Source organism: Podarcis liolepis (assembly GCF_965112155.1).
Source record: "Podarcis liolepis genome assembly, chromosome: 11".
Classification (NCBI taxonomy): Eukaryota; Metazoa; Chordata; class Lepidosauria; order Squamata; family Lacertidae; genus Podarcis; species Podarcis liolepis.
The window spans coordinates 23400824-23413163 of NC_139565.1; the positions used below are offsets into that span (position 1 = coordinate 23400824).

The 12340-nt window shown below is 43.5% G+C and overlaps 1 protein-coding gene across 2 annotated transcripts in view; it reads right to left on the reverse strand.

The window, feature by feature from the left end:
* The window catches only part of CAMK4 (calcium/calmodulin dependent protein kinase IV), an 84321-nt gene that overhangs the window by 32874 nt on the left and 39107 nt on the right, over positions 1-12340 (reverse strand). Inside the window, exons 4-6 of one of the 2 annotated variants that reach the window (XM_083464601.1) lie at positions 10795-10848; positions 8262-8324; positions 7908-7990 (exon numbers count right to left, since the gene is read on the reverse strand). In XM_083464601.1, the coding sequence (XP_083320727.1) occupies positions 7908-7990; positions 8262-8324; positions 10795-10848 (200 nt within the window). The remainder of the gene's footprint in view (positions 1-7907; positions 7991-8261; positions 8325-10794; positions 10849-12340) is intronic. The other variant, XM_083464602.1, reaches the window with a different exon arrangement.

The following is a 12340-nucleotide window of genomic DNA, read 5'->3' on the forward strand; positions in this document are numbered from 1 at the left end:
CTAAATTATCTGATTTATTGATGTCAAAAAATATCTCAACAATGCAAAAGTTTATGCTATTATTCATCCCCCTACTCCTCAGCTTTAATGAACTAAGAAGGCAAATATAACTTCTCTGTATGTTCAGCAAGGATTCTCCCTCTCCTTCCACTGAGACATGGCCAATGCAATCCCCCCCCCCTAAAAAACCCCAAAACTTATTTTTTTCTGCTCATATGAAGACCTGGTAATTATCACTTTGCCTTTTAACCGCCTACTCTCAGAATAATTTTTCATGGGGAAGCAGACAACTCAGTGGGTTGCATCCAGTGGTGGCTTTGCCTTACACAAGTCAGGGCATTCGATTTTTGCCAATCTGCCATGCCCACTGAAGTCCCCCAATCACCCTGGAAACTGGTTCTGAGAACCAGTGGGACACCCCCACAAAAAATAAACACATAATGGGATATGGCTCAGAGAGCTGCAGTAGGTAAAAGGGAAAGCATGATGTCACAACATGCATGAAAGGAAACATTTCCACTAAGGCAAAATCACATTTGGATTCAATGCAGCATTTTAGATTGCTAAATGACTGGTCCAAAATCACTTAGGACTCAGCTACATTAGTAAAGAAAAACCATTTTATATGTGTTATAACACTATGACACCAGATGGCGCCGTGGAGTCCCATCTTTCGTCAACATGATTTTCCTTTATAAAGCTTACAACGCGTTTAACTGAAACGCTTCTTTGATGTGTCTAGATCCAGCCTGGGTTATATGAACTTAAAAAAAACAAAAAACTGATTTCCCAGGGACAGAAATCAAACATTACGTTTCTGGATCAAATTTTAATAATAAAATACATTATGGTTTAGAGCTGACAGCTATGCGAATCACCACGGAACACACTGAATGACAGCTTTTGCTTTCTTTAAACTTTTGCAGCTTCCATAGTATTTCAAAATTCCATAGAGGCATCATCTAGAGCTGTGGAGTTTGTTGTTATCAATACGCCTAGGACACTAAATTTATATTTATTTAATTAACTTAACATCCAGAACAGCTATCTCAGCTTGGAACCAATGTCTGGAAGCAATGGATGTGGTAAGAAGCAAGGAAAAAAGAAAACCCCAGGTGTTTAAACCAGAGAAGATGGAGGTGATGCTGGTGGATAACTTCAAGGATCTTGAAGGACTTGTTAGGAGAGATGGTAAAAAAGGTAAAGGTAAAGGACGCCTGGAAAGTTAAGTCCAGTCAAAGGTGACTACTGCTAGGTTGGCAGGAGCTGCAACAGAGTATCAGGAGCTCACCCCGTCGCAGGGATTCGAACCGTTGACCTTCTGATGGGCAAGCCCAGGAGGCTCAGTGGTTTAGACCACAGTGCCACCACCGTCCCTAGGAGAGATGGTATCCCATATCAGAAACACTGAGGGATGGGGAAACACAAACTCTTGAGAGTCTTGTGGACTGTAAGAAGATCAGACCTATCCATTCTTAAGGAAATCAGCCCTGAGTGCTCACTGGAAGGACAGATCCTGAAGCTGAGGCTCCAATACTTTGGCTACCTCCTGAGAAGAGAAGACTTCCTGGAAAAGACCCTGATGTTGGGAAAGACCCTGATGTTCTCGAAGCTACCAACTTGAGTTTGACCAAACTGCGGGAGGCAGTGGAAGACAGGCGTGCCTGGCGTGCTCTAGTCCATGGGGTCACGAAGAGTTGGACATAACTAAACAACTAAACAACAAATGTGAAGAATTCGGCACTTCACTGAATAAATATTTCTTCTACTCTCCTATTTTAAATTGCTTATATTGTTTCATTTTTCTAACATTGTATAATAGCTAGATGATTGTCCAAAGCAGAGGCTGATGCACAGATTAAACTTGCTACAAAGCAATGCTTTTAAAATTACAGGTATTTTGGGAATTTTTCCCCCTTTTGCGGACTGAAACTGTTGAAAAGTTTGTAAAATATTTAAAACAAAATGGGATCTCTTTATTCCGCTAAGAAATCTGACAGCATATGGAAGGCTTTCCCCAGTGCCTGCCATCAGCATTGATGCAGTTCCAGTTTCTTGTTGCCAAGGTATCTTTAGATAGTTACAAAGTGATGTGTCTTTGAAAATGAATCCAGTATGCTAGTTTTGCACTTACTTCAGAATTTTTAGCAAATGTCAGCTAGCTAGCCTTGTAAGAGATCATATTCTGACTTGTCTAGCTGTCATGAAGGAACTGTGCTTGGCAATGGTGCTTTCTCCTACTTCTAACACTGCCTACACAGCGTGACGCTGCCTCGGGATCCGGCCATATAGCACAGACGAACATGAACTTATGTTGCAGTTATATAACCCCAAAGGCCTGGAAACAGTGTTATGTTTTCTGTATACCTCACCGTCATCATGTGCATAGCAGTTTACAGCAGGGATAGGGAACCTCTGTCAGCCCTAGATTGGCGTTGCTTATCAGACATACAACCACCACCACCCCAGCCCTTCAGACTGAAATGTCTGCAAAAATGCACTCAGGATTTGTCTCTGGACTTCACTGATTTCCCTTTCTGCCTTATTCAGCATATTCTCCTCCTCAGTATTCTTGATTAGAAACTGTTCCAGTGTGGGCCTTGAAAACAGATCTTTTTATTTTATTCTTAATCCAGTTTATGGCTCCACTCTTAAGGAAACAGTCTGTCATTCCTCTGCACCCTTCACGACTCCTTCCTGCCCCAGTTTATTGATTTATTTGGGGTGGGGAGTCAGCTGCAGACTAAACCAAGATAACTCCATTCCAGGACCATTCGGAAGGAGGGTTTTTAAGGCAAGGTGGTCCAAAATCATGCACTCTTCTTCTTTGCAGGCTGTGTTTATTTACAGACTTCGCAAGAGACTCAACTGGTTTTGAATATTCTGAAATATCATTATTATTATTATTATTCCCCCGCCTTTTATCCTGACAGGAACTCAATGCGTGCTTTCGTTAACAATGCAGACAAGCAGTGGGGTGTCTGAGTTAGACAATTCTTCACCAGTTGACCAATGTCCGCCTTAAGGTTGGTTGTTGACATTCGCAGGCAACTCTCAAGTGAATTATCTACTAGGTTGTTTTGAGTTTGGGACTTTATGAAGTTCATGTTTGAAAATGATTGTTCACAGTTCACCCACCCACCCACTCTGGCACCAAAGTTCCCTTCTCTCCCTCCACCAACTGGTGCACCCGAAAGCTCAAACTTCTCTGCATCGCAAAAAAGGAAGAAAGCAAAGTCTCTCTCTCTCTCTCTCTCTCTCTCTCTCTCTCTCTCTCTCTCTCACACACACACACACACACACACACACACATACACACACACCATGCTTCTTCTCTGCACCAGGTGGTCTCCTCTTCTTCTTCTCCCCCCCCCCCAGGTGGCTCTGGAGTTCTGGCAGCCTGGGGGATGCAGCCATACGCCAAGTGGGCCATAGAGCGCAGCCTATTGGCTGCACAGAAATCCTCTCCTCCTCACAGAGGAGGCAGGGGGCGTTTCAGCCCCTGCCCAGCTGCTCCAGCTGCCACACCACGCCCCCAGGTGGCCAGCCAATCAGGTGGAGGCTTGGGGGCAGGGTTTAGCCACTCAAATGCGGCGGCAGCAGCACTTCCTGGCCATTGTGTTGCTGGTTTTCGCCTACCTCGTAGCATATCGTCACAACTTTAGGTATTGGCGGTTAGGCATTGGAATATGGTTGTGCATTGGAGGGCAGGGTGTGGCCATCACCTACCCCTCCATTTTATGGGTATTCCGGTAAAGGAATCTGGCAGTCGTGAATCCTGTCCGATGCCCTTGCTGGTGGCTAGGGCCATGGCACGACCCCTGGTGACATCAGGGGGAGCTTTCAGTTGTACTTGCATCAACAGGCTCCTCTCACTGGTGGTTAACCCTTGATAGACTCACCCTTCCCTGAGGGGGTGGAATCACGCTCTGTTGTTTTATCCAATGCCTAAGCCAATACCTCTCACATGCTGTAATCAATAAAGTTGTGGCCTTTTTTAGCCCATTAACCTAATATACCGTGTCCATGTGTCTTTCTTATCCTCAAGCAGGTGGCGGGTCCTTGAATCACAACTCCTGCAGCCGCAGCAGCAGAGGAGGAGGAGGAGGAACAGCAGCAGTAGCCTGCCTTTGGCTGCAACCACCATCTTCACCAGCCTGATTGTGCTGCCCTGGGTGAGGAGCTGGAGGGTCACAAAAAACAGCCTCAAGGGCCACATGTGGCCCACAGGATGTGTGTCGGATTGTCCTGGCCCAGGTGATATGAAAGCCATATGAAAGAATCCATGTAATGTGCTCTCTGCAGCCAGTCACCCATAGGAACCTGCATTAGGAAATTCTCAAAGTTCACAGATATAAGCAAATAAGAAAAACAGGGCCTCCTTGGTTAAATAATGTTTAGCACAGAAAAATGGACCTAACTACTATCTATCTTACCTCTAGGATCACGCAGCACTGCCATCAGAAGGAAAAACGCAAGAATGGGAAAGCGTTCAAAGTGGTCTGATTTTTACAACTCATTATGATGATACAAATCTTGATGATTGGTTATTTTATCCTCCACTTCCTTATCCTATTAAATGCCCATCTGTTTCTTGTATATTTTTGCCTCACCTGCAGATCTGACCACATGCATTCGCTGGCAATTTGCCCACATTCGCCTTCTGAAACTCTCACTGTTCATTACTCCCTTCTGCTCTGTTGACCTTCCATAAATAATAAACCTGTTTGACATACTGATGTGACCAGCATGTTCATGATACACACTGTTTACTTTTGTCAGGGTATTGGAGCATTTGAGGTATGAAACCTCTCCTCTGTGGTCCATATTTGTGGTATAAAATGTTGTCTTTGAAAGGCTGCCTGGGTGAGAATATCCCTGTGTATGTATGTATGTATGTATGTATGTATGTATGTATGTATGGCATTTTTATCTCAGCTTTTATCCAAGGAACTCGAGGCAGCACACATGGTTCCTCACACCCTATTCACACCTTAACAACTCTGTGAGATAGGTTAGGCTGAGAGAGAATGATTGTCCCCAGCTCACTCAGCATCATGGCAGAGCTGGGATTTCAACCCAGGTCTCAGAGATGCTTAGGAAACAGGAATAAGCATCCCTACCTGTTTCCTCTGTAAGACCTTCTAACAATGGCACCACACCAGAGAGAGAATAGGTCATTTTGCAAACTTAAAAGGGGGCTTTGCTTTTGCTCCCCAGGGTAATACTGGAGCATTCGGAGAACACAAATGCTGCTGAATGAGTCTTTTTGTGTTGCTGAGTCTGTCCAGTGACTGTGGGGGATGGTAGATGCATGTACACAGTTCTGCTGTGTGTATGTCTGCCTGCGTATATCTGTGCTTGCAGGAGTGTGGGGTGACTACACTTATTTTTGGCAACATATGGTGCTGGCATGCATCCCCTGATAGCTCAGCTGGTAGAGCATGAGACTCTGAATCTCAGGGTTGTGGGTTTGAGCCCTACTTTGGGCAAAAGATTGCTGCATTGCAGGGGGTTGGACTAGATGACCCTCGTGGTCCCTTTCAACTCTATGATTCTATTATTTCTATGATTGGCCAATGGTGAATGCAGCCCTCAGGCCCTCTGCCCTGCAAGGCTAGTCACTCCTGATAAATATTGGTACATAAAACGTGGTTTAGTATTACATCTGAACCCAGCAGAGTGGCTTAACTATAGTTTAACTTTTAAAGCCATGATTTGTTGTTGGCTCAGTGACCTTAACTATGACCAAGTGTTATATGTAAACATGAGCAACTCCCTAACTACAGTGGTACCTCGGGTTAAGAACTTAATTCGTTCCGGAGGTCCGTTCTTAACCTGAAACTGTTCTTAACCGGAGGTATCACTTTAGCTAATGGGGCCTCACGCCGCCGCCGCGTGATTTCTGTTCTCATCCTGAAGCAAAGTTCTTAACCCGCGGTACTATTTCTGGGTTAACGGAGTCTGTAACCTGAGGTACCACTGTATATAGTTTATGTGACCCTTGTAATGTCACCCTTCCCAAATTGTCCACCAAGAAACAGACACCAAACAAGAGTAGCTGAAAAATGAATCCGCTTCCGCTTTTAGTGCTCAGTTCCTCTCCTTGGCACTTTTCTTGTAGTTGACACTGCTGCCAACTTTGCCTGGTAACAGAATCCTTTCCCCTTCTATTCAAAGTTGCAGCTCAAGCTGGATTTGAAAACTTAAAGGAAACACTGATGAATTTTTGCTTTGCAAATGTTTCCACTGTTGGGCGCTGGAGTGGTTTTGGTTAGTGAGTGGAATGATTTCTGGGAATGTGTCTCCTTTCAATTTGGGCAGCTTTTGAAGGAAAAAACTCATTATGCATGAGTTCAAAACGAGATTCTGTTCCTGGCAGTCATTACAATTAACATATGAAACTACTTAAGTGTGCATTAGTCAAATGAGTCTTTCAATACCCACCTAGCAGAAGAAGAGCGTAGAGAGGGGTCCAATGTAAGGAATGCTTACTTAAACCAATTGCAGGTTGGGGAAAGAAAAATAAAAGGCATGGTTGCAGAGGAAAGGGGTACAGTTTAAGAAACAACAAGCTGCAAAATAGTGTGGGTGTCTCTTTCCTGGCAGAATGGAAAGAGGGAGCAGTTGTTTGATGACAGCTCTCACTCTCACAGCCGACCAGTGGAAAGGGAAATGGTGGCATGGTGAGGCAATGCCAGTAACTAGGTGCTGCAAACATTTAAGTGATGTCAGAAGGAGGGGCAGAAGAGAGTTAGAAGCCAAATGGGATAAAAGGGTGAAACAAACCAGAATTACTTCGATAATTTGCAGTTCATCCTTTGGTTTAAACAAGGTTCGTTGACTTGTTTAAATAAACCACTGTTTAAGAATGGTTTAATGTGATAATAATAATAATAATAATTTATTATTTATACCCTGCTCATCTGGCTGGGCTTCCCCAGCCACTCAGGGCGGCTTCCAACAAAATATTAAACTACAGTACGTCAAACATTAAAAGCTTCCCTAAACAGGGCTGCCTTCAGATGTCTTCTAAAAGTCTGGTAGTTGTTTTTCTCTTTGACATCTGGTGGGAGGGCATTCCACAGGGCGGGTGCCACTACCAAGAAGGCCCTCTGCCTGGTTCCGTGTAGCTTTGCTTCTCGCAGCGAGGGAACCGCCAGAAGGCCCTCAGAGCTGGACCTCAGTGTCCGGGCAGAACAACGGAGGTGGAGACGCTCCTTCAGGTATACTGGACCGAGGCCATTTAGGGCTTTAAAGGTCAGCACTAACACTTTGAATTGTGCTCGGAAACGTGATGTGTGAACCACACCATTGCTGTGACAAAAACAGGCTTCAACCTTATTCATATTGACCAGGTACCAGAAATGTCAGCAGGGACACCATGTGATGTGTAATGCAGTCACAGTTCTTGCTAAGAAGCCTAGGAGGGAAAACATTAGAAACAGGCTGCCTCCAGTTGCTTCTGCCTGAGGTCATGGCTTCTTTTGTGATTGCAGTACTGGCTATGATGCATTTGCGCCCTCAGGCATTTAAAGTACTGCCTGCAACCTTTCTCTAGCTTAGATCACCAGATGCTGGTGGACTACAGCTCCCATCATCCCTAGCTAGCAGGACCAGTGGTCAGGGACAATGGGAGTCTACCAACATCTGGAGATCCAGGGTTGAGAAAGGCTGCCTTAGGGGCTTAGCTGAGAAGGGGCCTGAGGCCTGTTCCTCTTACAACCTAACAGGAAGGTCCTTGAGAAAGACATTTACTTTGAAGTCTGCCCTGTGAGCCAGAGGAGAGCAAGATCACAGCAGTTTTCAGGGCAGGACAGTGGAAAACTAGTCCCCATTCAATAGTAACTCTTCATTATAACAACATTCCTGCAAGAGATATAGAATAACTTTCACACATTGCCTACCTGTCAAACAGTTCTCCTCCCGTGACCAGCTCCAAGACAAGGCTGATTTCTGTGGGGGTTTCAAATATCTCCTTCAGTCTTATCTGAGAAAGGCACAAAATAAGGAATTTTTAAATTTCAGAGAAAGTATGTATATATTTTGAAGGTCAACAGCAAGGAAGTTACAGTGAAGGATGAATGTCTCATTTATCCCATTAACTTGGTCTTGGGGTTTGTTTGAACTTATTCTTGTTTTTAATTACTTCTTATTACTTTCCTCTGCTTTTCATTCTGCCTAAAGGTTCCACAATAAAACATCTGTATCGCAAGCAAACAAGCAAAAAAAAATTGTGTTGTAAAAAATAGCCAACTTACAATATTTGGATGTGAAAGTCGAAGTAGAACGCCTATTTCTGTTCGGACAATCTTCTTGTCTACCTAGTTAAAGGGGGGGATTCATAATAAGTTGTTGGTATTCATCAGACATTTTTAACTATTACTGTGCAATCCTAAACACATGTCCTAGGAAGTGAGTCCTATTGAAGTCACTGGGACTTACTTGCATGCTAATATATTTAGGATAAGGCTGCAGGTTAAGAAATAGATATTTGAGCAAATATACCAGCATTCTTAAAGAAATTTCAAAGATTTCAGTGACGTTTCATACAAAATTATGATGGAAATTTGGTCAGTACCCATTGTTTCAGCTGACAGGAAGTTCCACTGAATCAAAAAGTTTTCTATCTGCAGGCAGCACAACCTGCTACAACCACCTGTCTCATTCAGCAAGGCTACTTTTTAAAATCTTGCATTACCATTCAAACATCCTATATACCGGTATTTACACAATATATTAGAAACACATTATTATTCTGAAAGCTGCCTTGTGCCCAATTACCTTCTGAGCACAGTTCCAATGACATCAGTGTGACTGCAAAAACCAATATAAGAAAATATGCCTTCCTTTCTTGAGTTTAACGTCTACATAAAAAGACAGTATGTTGTTCAAAGACTAGAGGTGTAGCAATAAAACTGCTAGCACATTTGCAAAGCTAAGCAGGGTCTGGCATGGTGTCAAAGTGGATGGGAGACCATGTGTTGAGATGCCTGCATTGCAAGGGGTTTGGGCTAAATGACCCTTAGTGTCCCAACTCTATAATTCTGCGAAGTGGAAGGCAAGAATTCTCAGGGGGTGGAGGGGATGGTGGAGGGAATCTTGCTAATACCAGTGAGAGGAGAAAATGCTCCAGGCACCGAGGTCAACATCACTGAAACCTATATAATGAAAAGAAATCATAAAAATAAAATTAATAGTAGATGTGATCAGGGGCACAAAGAGGTCTGAAGTCTGAAACAAAGATGATCAGCTGCTTTAGACAGATTTGAGAATATCTCAAGATACTGAGGAGACAAGAGAAGTAAGTTTACACTAAGTCTGTGGGGGGGAAATATGTTCAAGAAACAGAAGCAAGGTGTACATGAAGCAAGACTTCCCTTTGTTTTATTAGGTTAGTAAGCACTCCCTGCTGGCGAATATCTGTGCCCCCAAGCTACTTCTGTGTGAGGCAGCAGTGACCCTCTAGTGCCAACATGTCACAGAGGACTCTCTTTTTACAACACTACAAAGTTAATTTTAGAAATGTGCTCAAAGACAGAATTTTATATCACTTGTTTACACATTTGGGAGAGGGGAAAGGTTTCCTCTGTGCTCTGAAAAGACCCAGCAAGCTAGCTGAAACAAGAGGGTAAGGAATAAGTGCCTAGAGGGTAAACAAGAACGGAAGAAAGGAACAAGGGGGGGGGGGAATCTTACTGTTTTGTAAGCTCCAGTAGTTTTTCTGACTGCCTCTCCACTTAAGATGAATGTTGCATGTTTCAGCAGAACTCATCACTCAGTTTTATAAAATAAAACATTAATTACTCAGTCCTTCAGTGCACTCTGCGCACCCAGCAGATTTTTGTTTTTGTTTGTTTCCAGTTTCCAGTTCATACAATGCTCAGAAATTCCATTTGGCAGTTTCCATCCCTGATTTGCCAGTATGATATCTACACATGTTCATACCACAGAGTAATAGTTGGCATTTATTATTGTCCTACTTTAACATTTTGAAGTCTCAGGATGGAATTACAAGGTTCCATCTGCATGCATATTTGCTTGCCAGATGGAACATTCCCCCCTCTGTATGTGCTGTTCTGGGGTTTTTCCTGACCCTCTCAGATGCAATGTCAGGGCAGGGGGCATGTTTGGGGCGGGGAGGGGGAGGGAAGAAATGAGGAAGTTCCCTTGCACAAGTGGAAACCCTTGCACAAAGCTTCTGCTGGCAGGCTTCATTAGGTGAATCCCGTCCTTAATGTTTGTTCAAAATCGTTACATAGAATTCATGACCAATAGTTGCAGTAAATGCCATCTACCAAGCAACAGCTGCTGCACACATGTTACTTATTTCCTCGCAGAATGAATGCTGCGCATTTAGCTGAATGTGTAGCATAAATACTAGGCGAAACGCACTCTTTACCATTACAACAAACAGGCTGCCGTCCAGGTTCAAGGCACAATGTTCTTCTTACTGCTCCTCCCTGCTTTGTAGTCAAAGTAATAAGGCTACTGACTGATTAGTAATAATTTATTTACATGAATGGTATTTACCTAAGGCTGCTTTAAACACAAGGCTTCGAATGTGCGACTCAGTGTGTGTACAGACATTGAATTCCTTTCACTTCCCATGGAGCAGGCAGCCCAACATCAATGAAAAGAATGGAAAAATACTTAGAGAATTTCCTCTGCAAGCAGATCTTTTGCTGCATGGGATTACTAAACTGGGCGGGTATATTTTTGCAGTTCTAGTTTTTCTGAAGCCACTTAATACTCTTCCTATTATCATATATATATATATAAATATCGCAATACCTTTTCTTGAAACAACTTCTTTAGAGTTGCACAGAGCTCTTCAGCAGGCAACATCTGAAATAACATGTTTGTTTACAGATTACTATAACAGCTTTACGCCCAGTTTAGCCTTGGCCCAATGGATACATTGGAGCTCATGGTACAAAAAATAGTATATCCTTATACAGTGCTATTTTTCTAGAAAAAGAAGTGCCGGAACTCACCATGAAAGCCTCCCTTGTTCTCTTATAACAGCAATGGCGCCCAGGTGAGAGTTGCCGGAACTGTGTTCTGCCGAATTCTAGCTGGGGAAAAAACCCTGTCTTCCCTAGGTCTTGCTAAAAATGTACCCAATCTCTAAACTTTGCTCTGAATACATGTGTGAATTAATGTTTGTGAAATATAGTACCTATGCTTACCATCAAAATGTTTTAGCAGCCACTACCATGGCATTAGTGAGCTTTTCATGTCATGACAACAACAGGTAAATGTTTATGAGGATGCTCACTGGTATCTCGCACTGCAGAGTTTCTGTGTCTCAACACTGAAGACCACATTTATTTGATACTTATCATTTGTTATATAATTTATAAATGATAAAGTATGCATCATCATTAACAGTCCAAATGTTTAGGATAAAACCTTGCGGGGGGCGGGGGGGGGCAAACCAATAATCTGGATAAAGTGAAATCCATTCTACTGTTTACAAACCTATTACCAAGCCCTGCTCTGGCACTAGTTTGGTGTTCATAGAAACAAGACTCAGCTGCACATTACCTGGCTTAGTTCCAACAGTCTGGTCAACAGATGGTACAGCGAAATACTGCTGGCTGTTTCTTGCTTTACTAACCTTGAGCTTCAGGATTCAAGCTGTGTTTGGAACCCTACGGAGTGAGTGCAGCTTATATATGAGGGAAGTAGCAATTTGCAGCACAGGAAAGGGTTAAATAACTCTGCTCTCCACTAAAACTGCTGTTATTTAGAAAGAGAGCTGGTGCAACAGCTTCTTTGCATGCATTTTTGCAAGATGGGTAGTTAGCCCTGCCAAAAATAGAGGGTCTGCATCTCAGTAGTTCAGCCGCTGCTTGGCATACAGGAGGTCTCTGGTTCAGACCCCATCATCTCCAGTCCAAAGGGTCAGTGCTAAGTTGCTGTGCTCAAAACCACTGAGCCTCTTGGGCTTGCCGATCGGAAGGTCGGCGGTTCGAATCCCCATGACGGGGTGAGCTCTTGTTGCTCTGTCCCAGCTCCTGCCAACCTAGCAGTTCGAAAGCATGCCAGTACAAGTAGATAAATAGGTACCACTGCGGTGGGAAGGTAAATGGTGTTTTCGTGCGCTCTGCACTTGTCACAATGTCCCGTTGCATCAGATGCGGTTTGGTCATGCTGGCCACATGACCTAGAAAGCTGTCTGTGGACAAACGCCGGTTCCCTCAGCCTGAAAGCAATTTGAGCACTGCAACCCCATAGTCACCTTTGACTGGATTTAACCGTCCAGGGACTTTTACCTTTACCTTACTTACCGTAAATTAAACATCTGGCTGTAGAACAGCAGCTAACTGGAAAA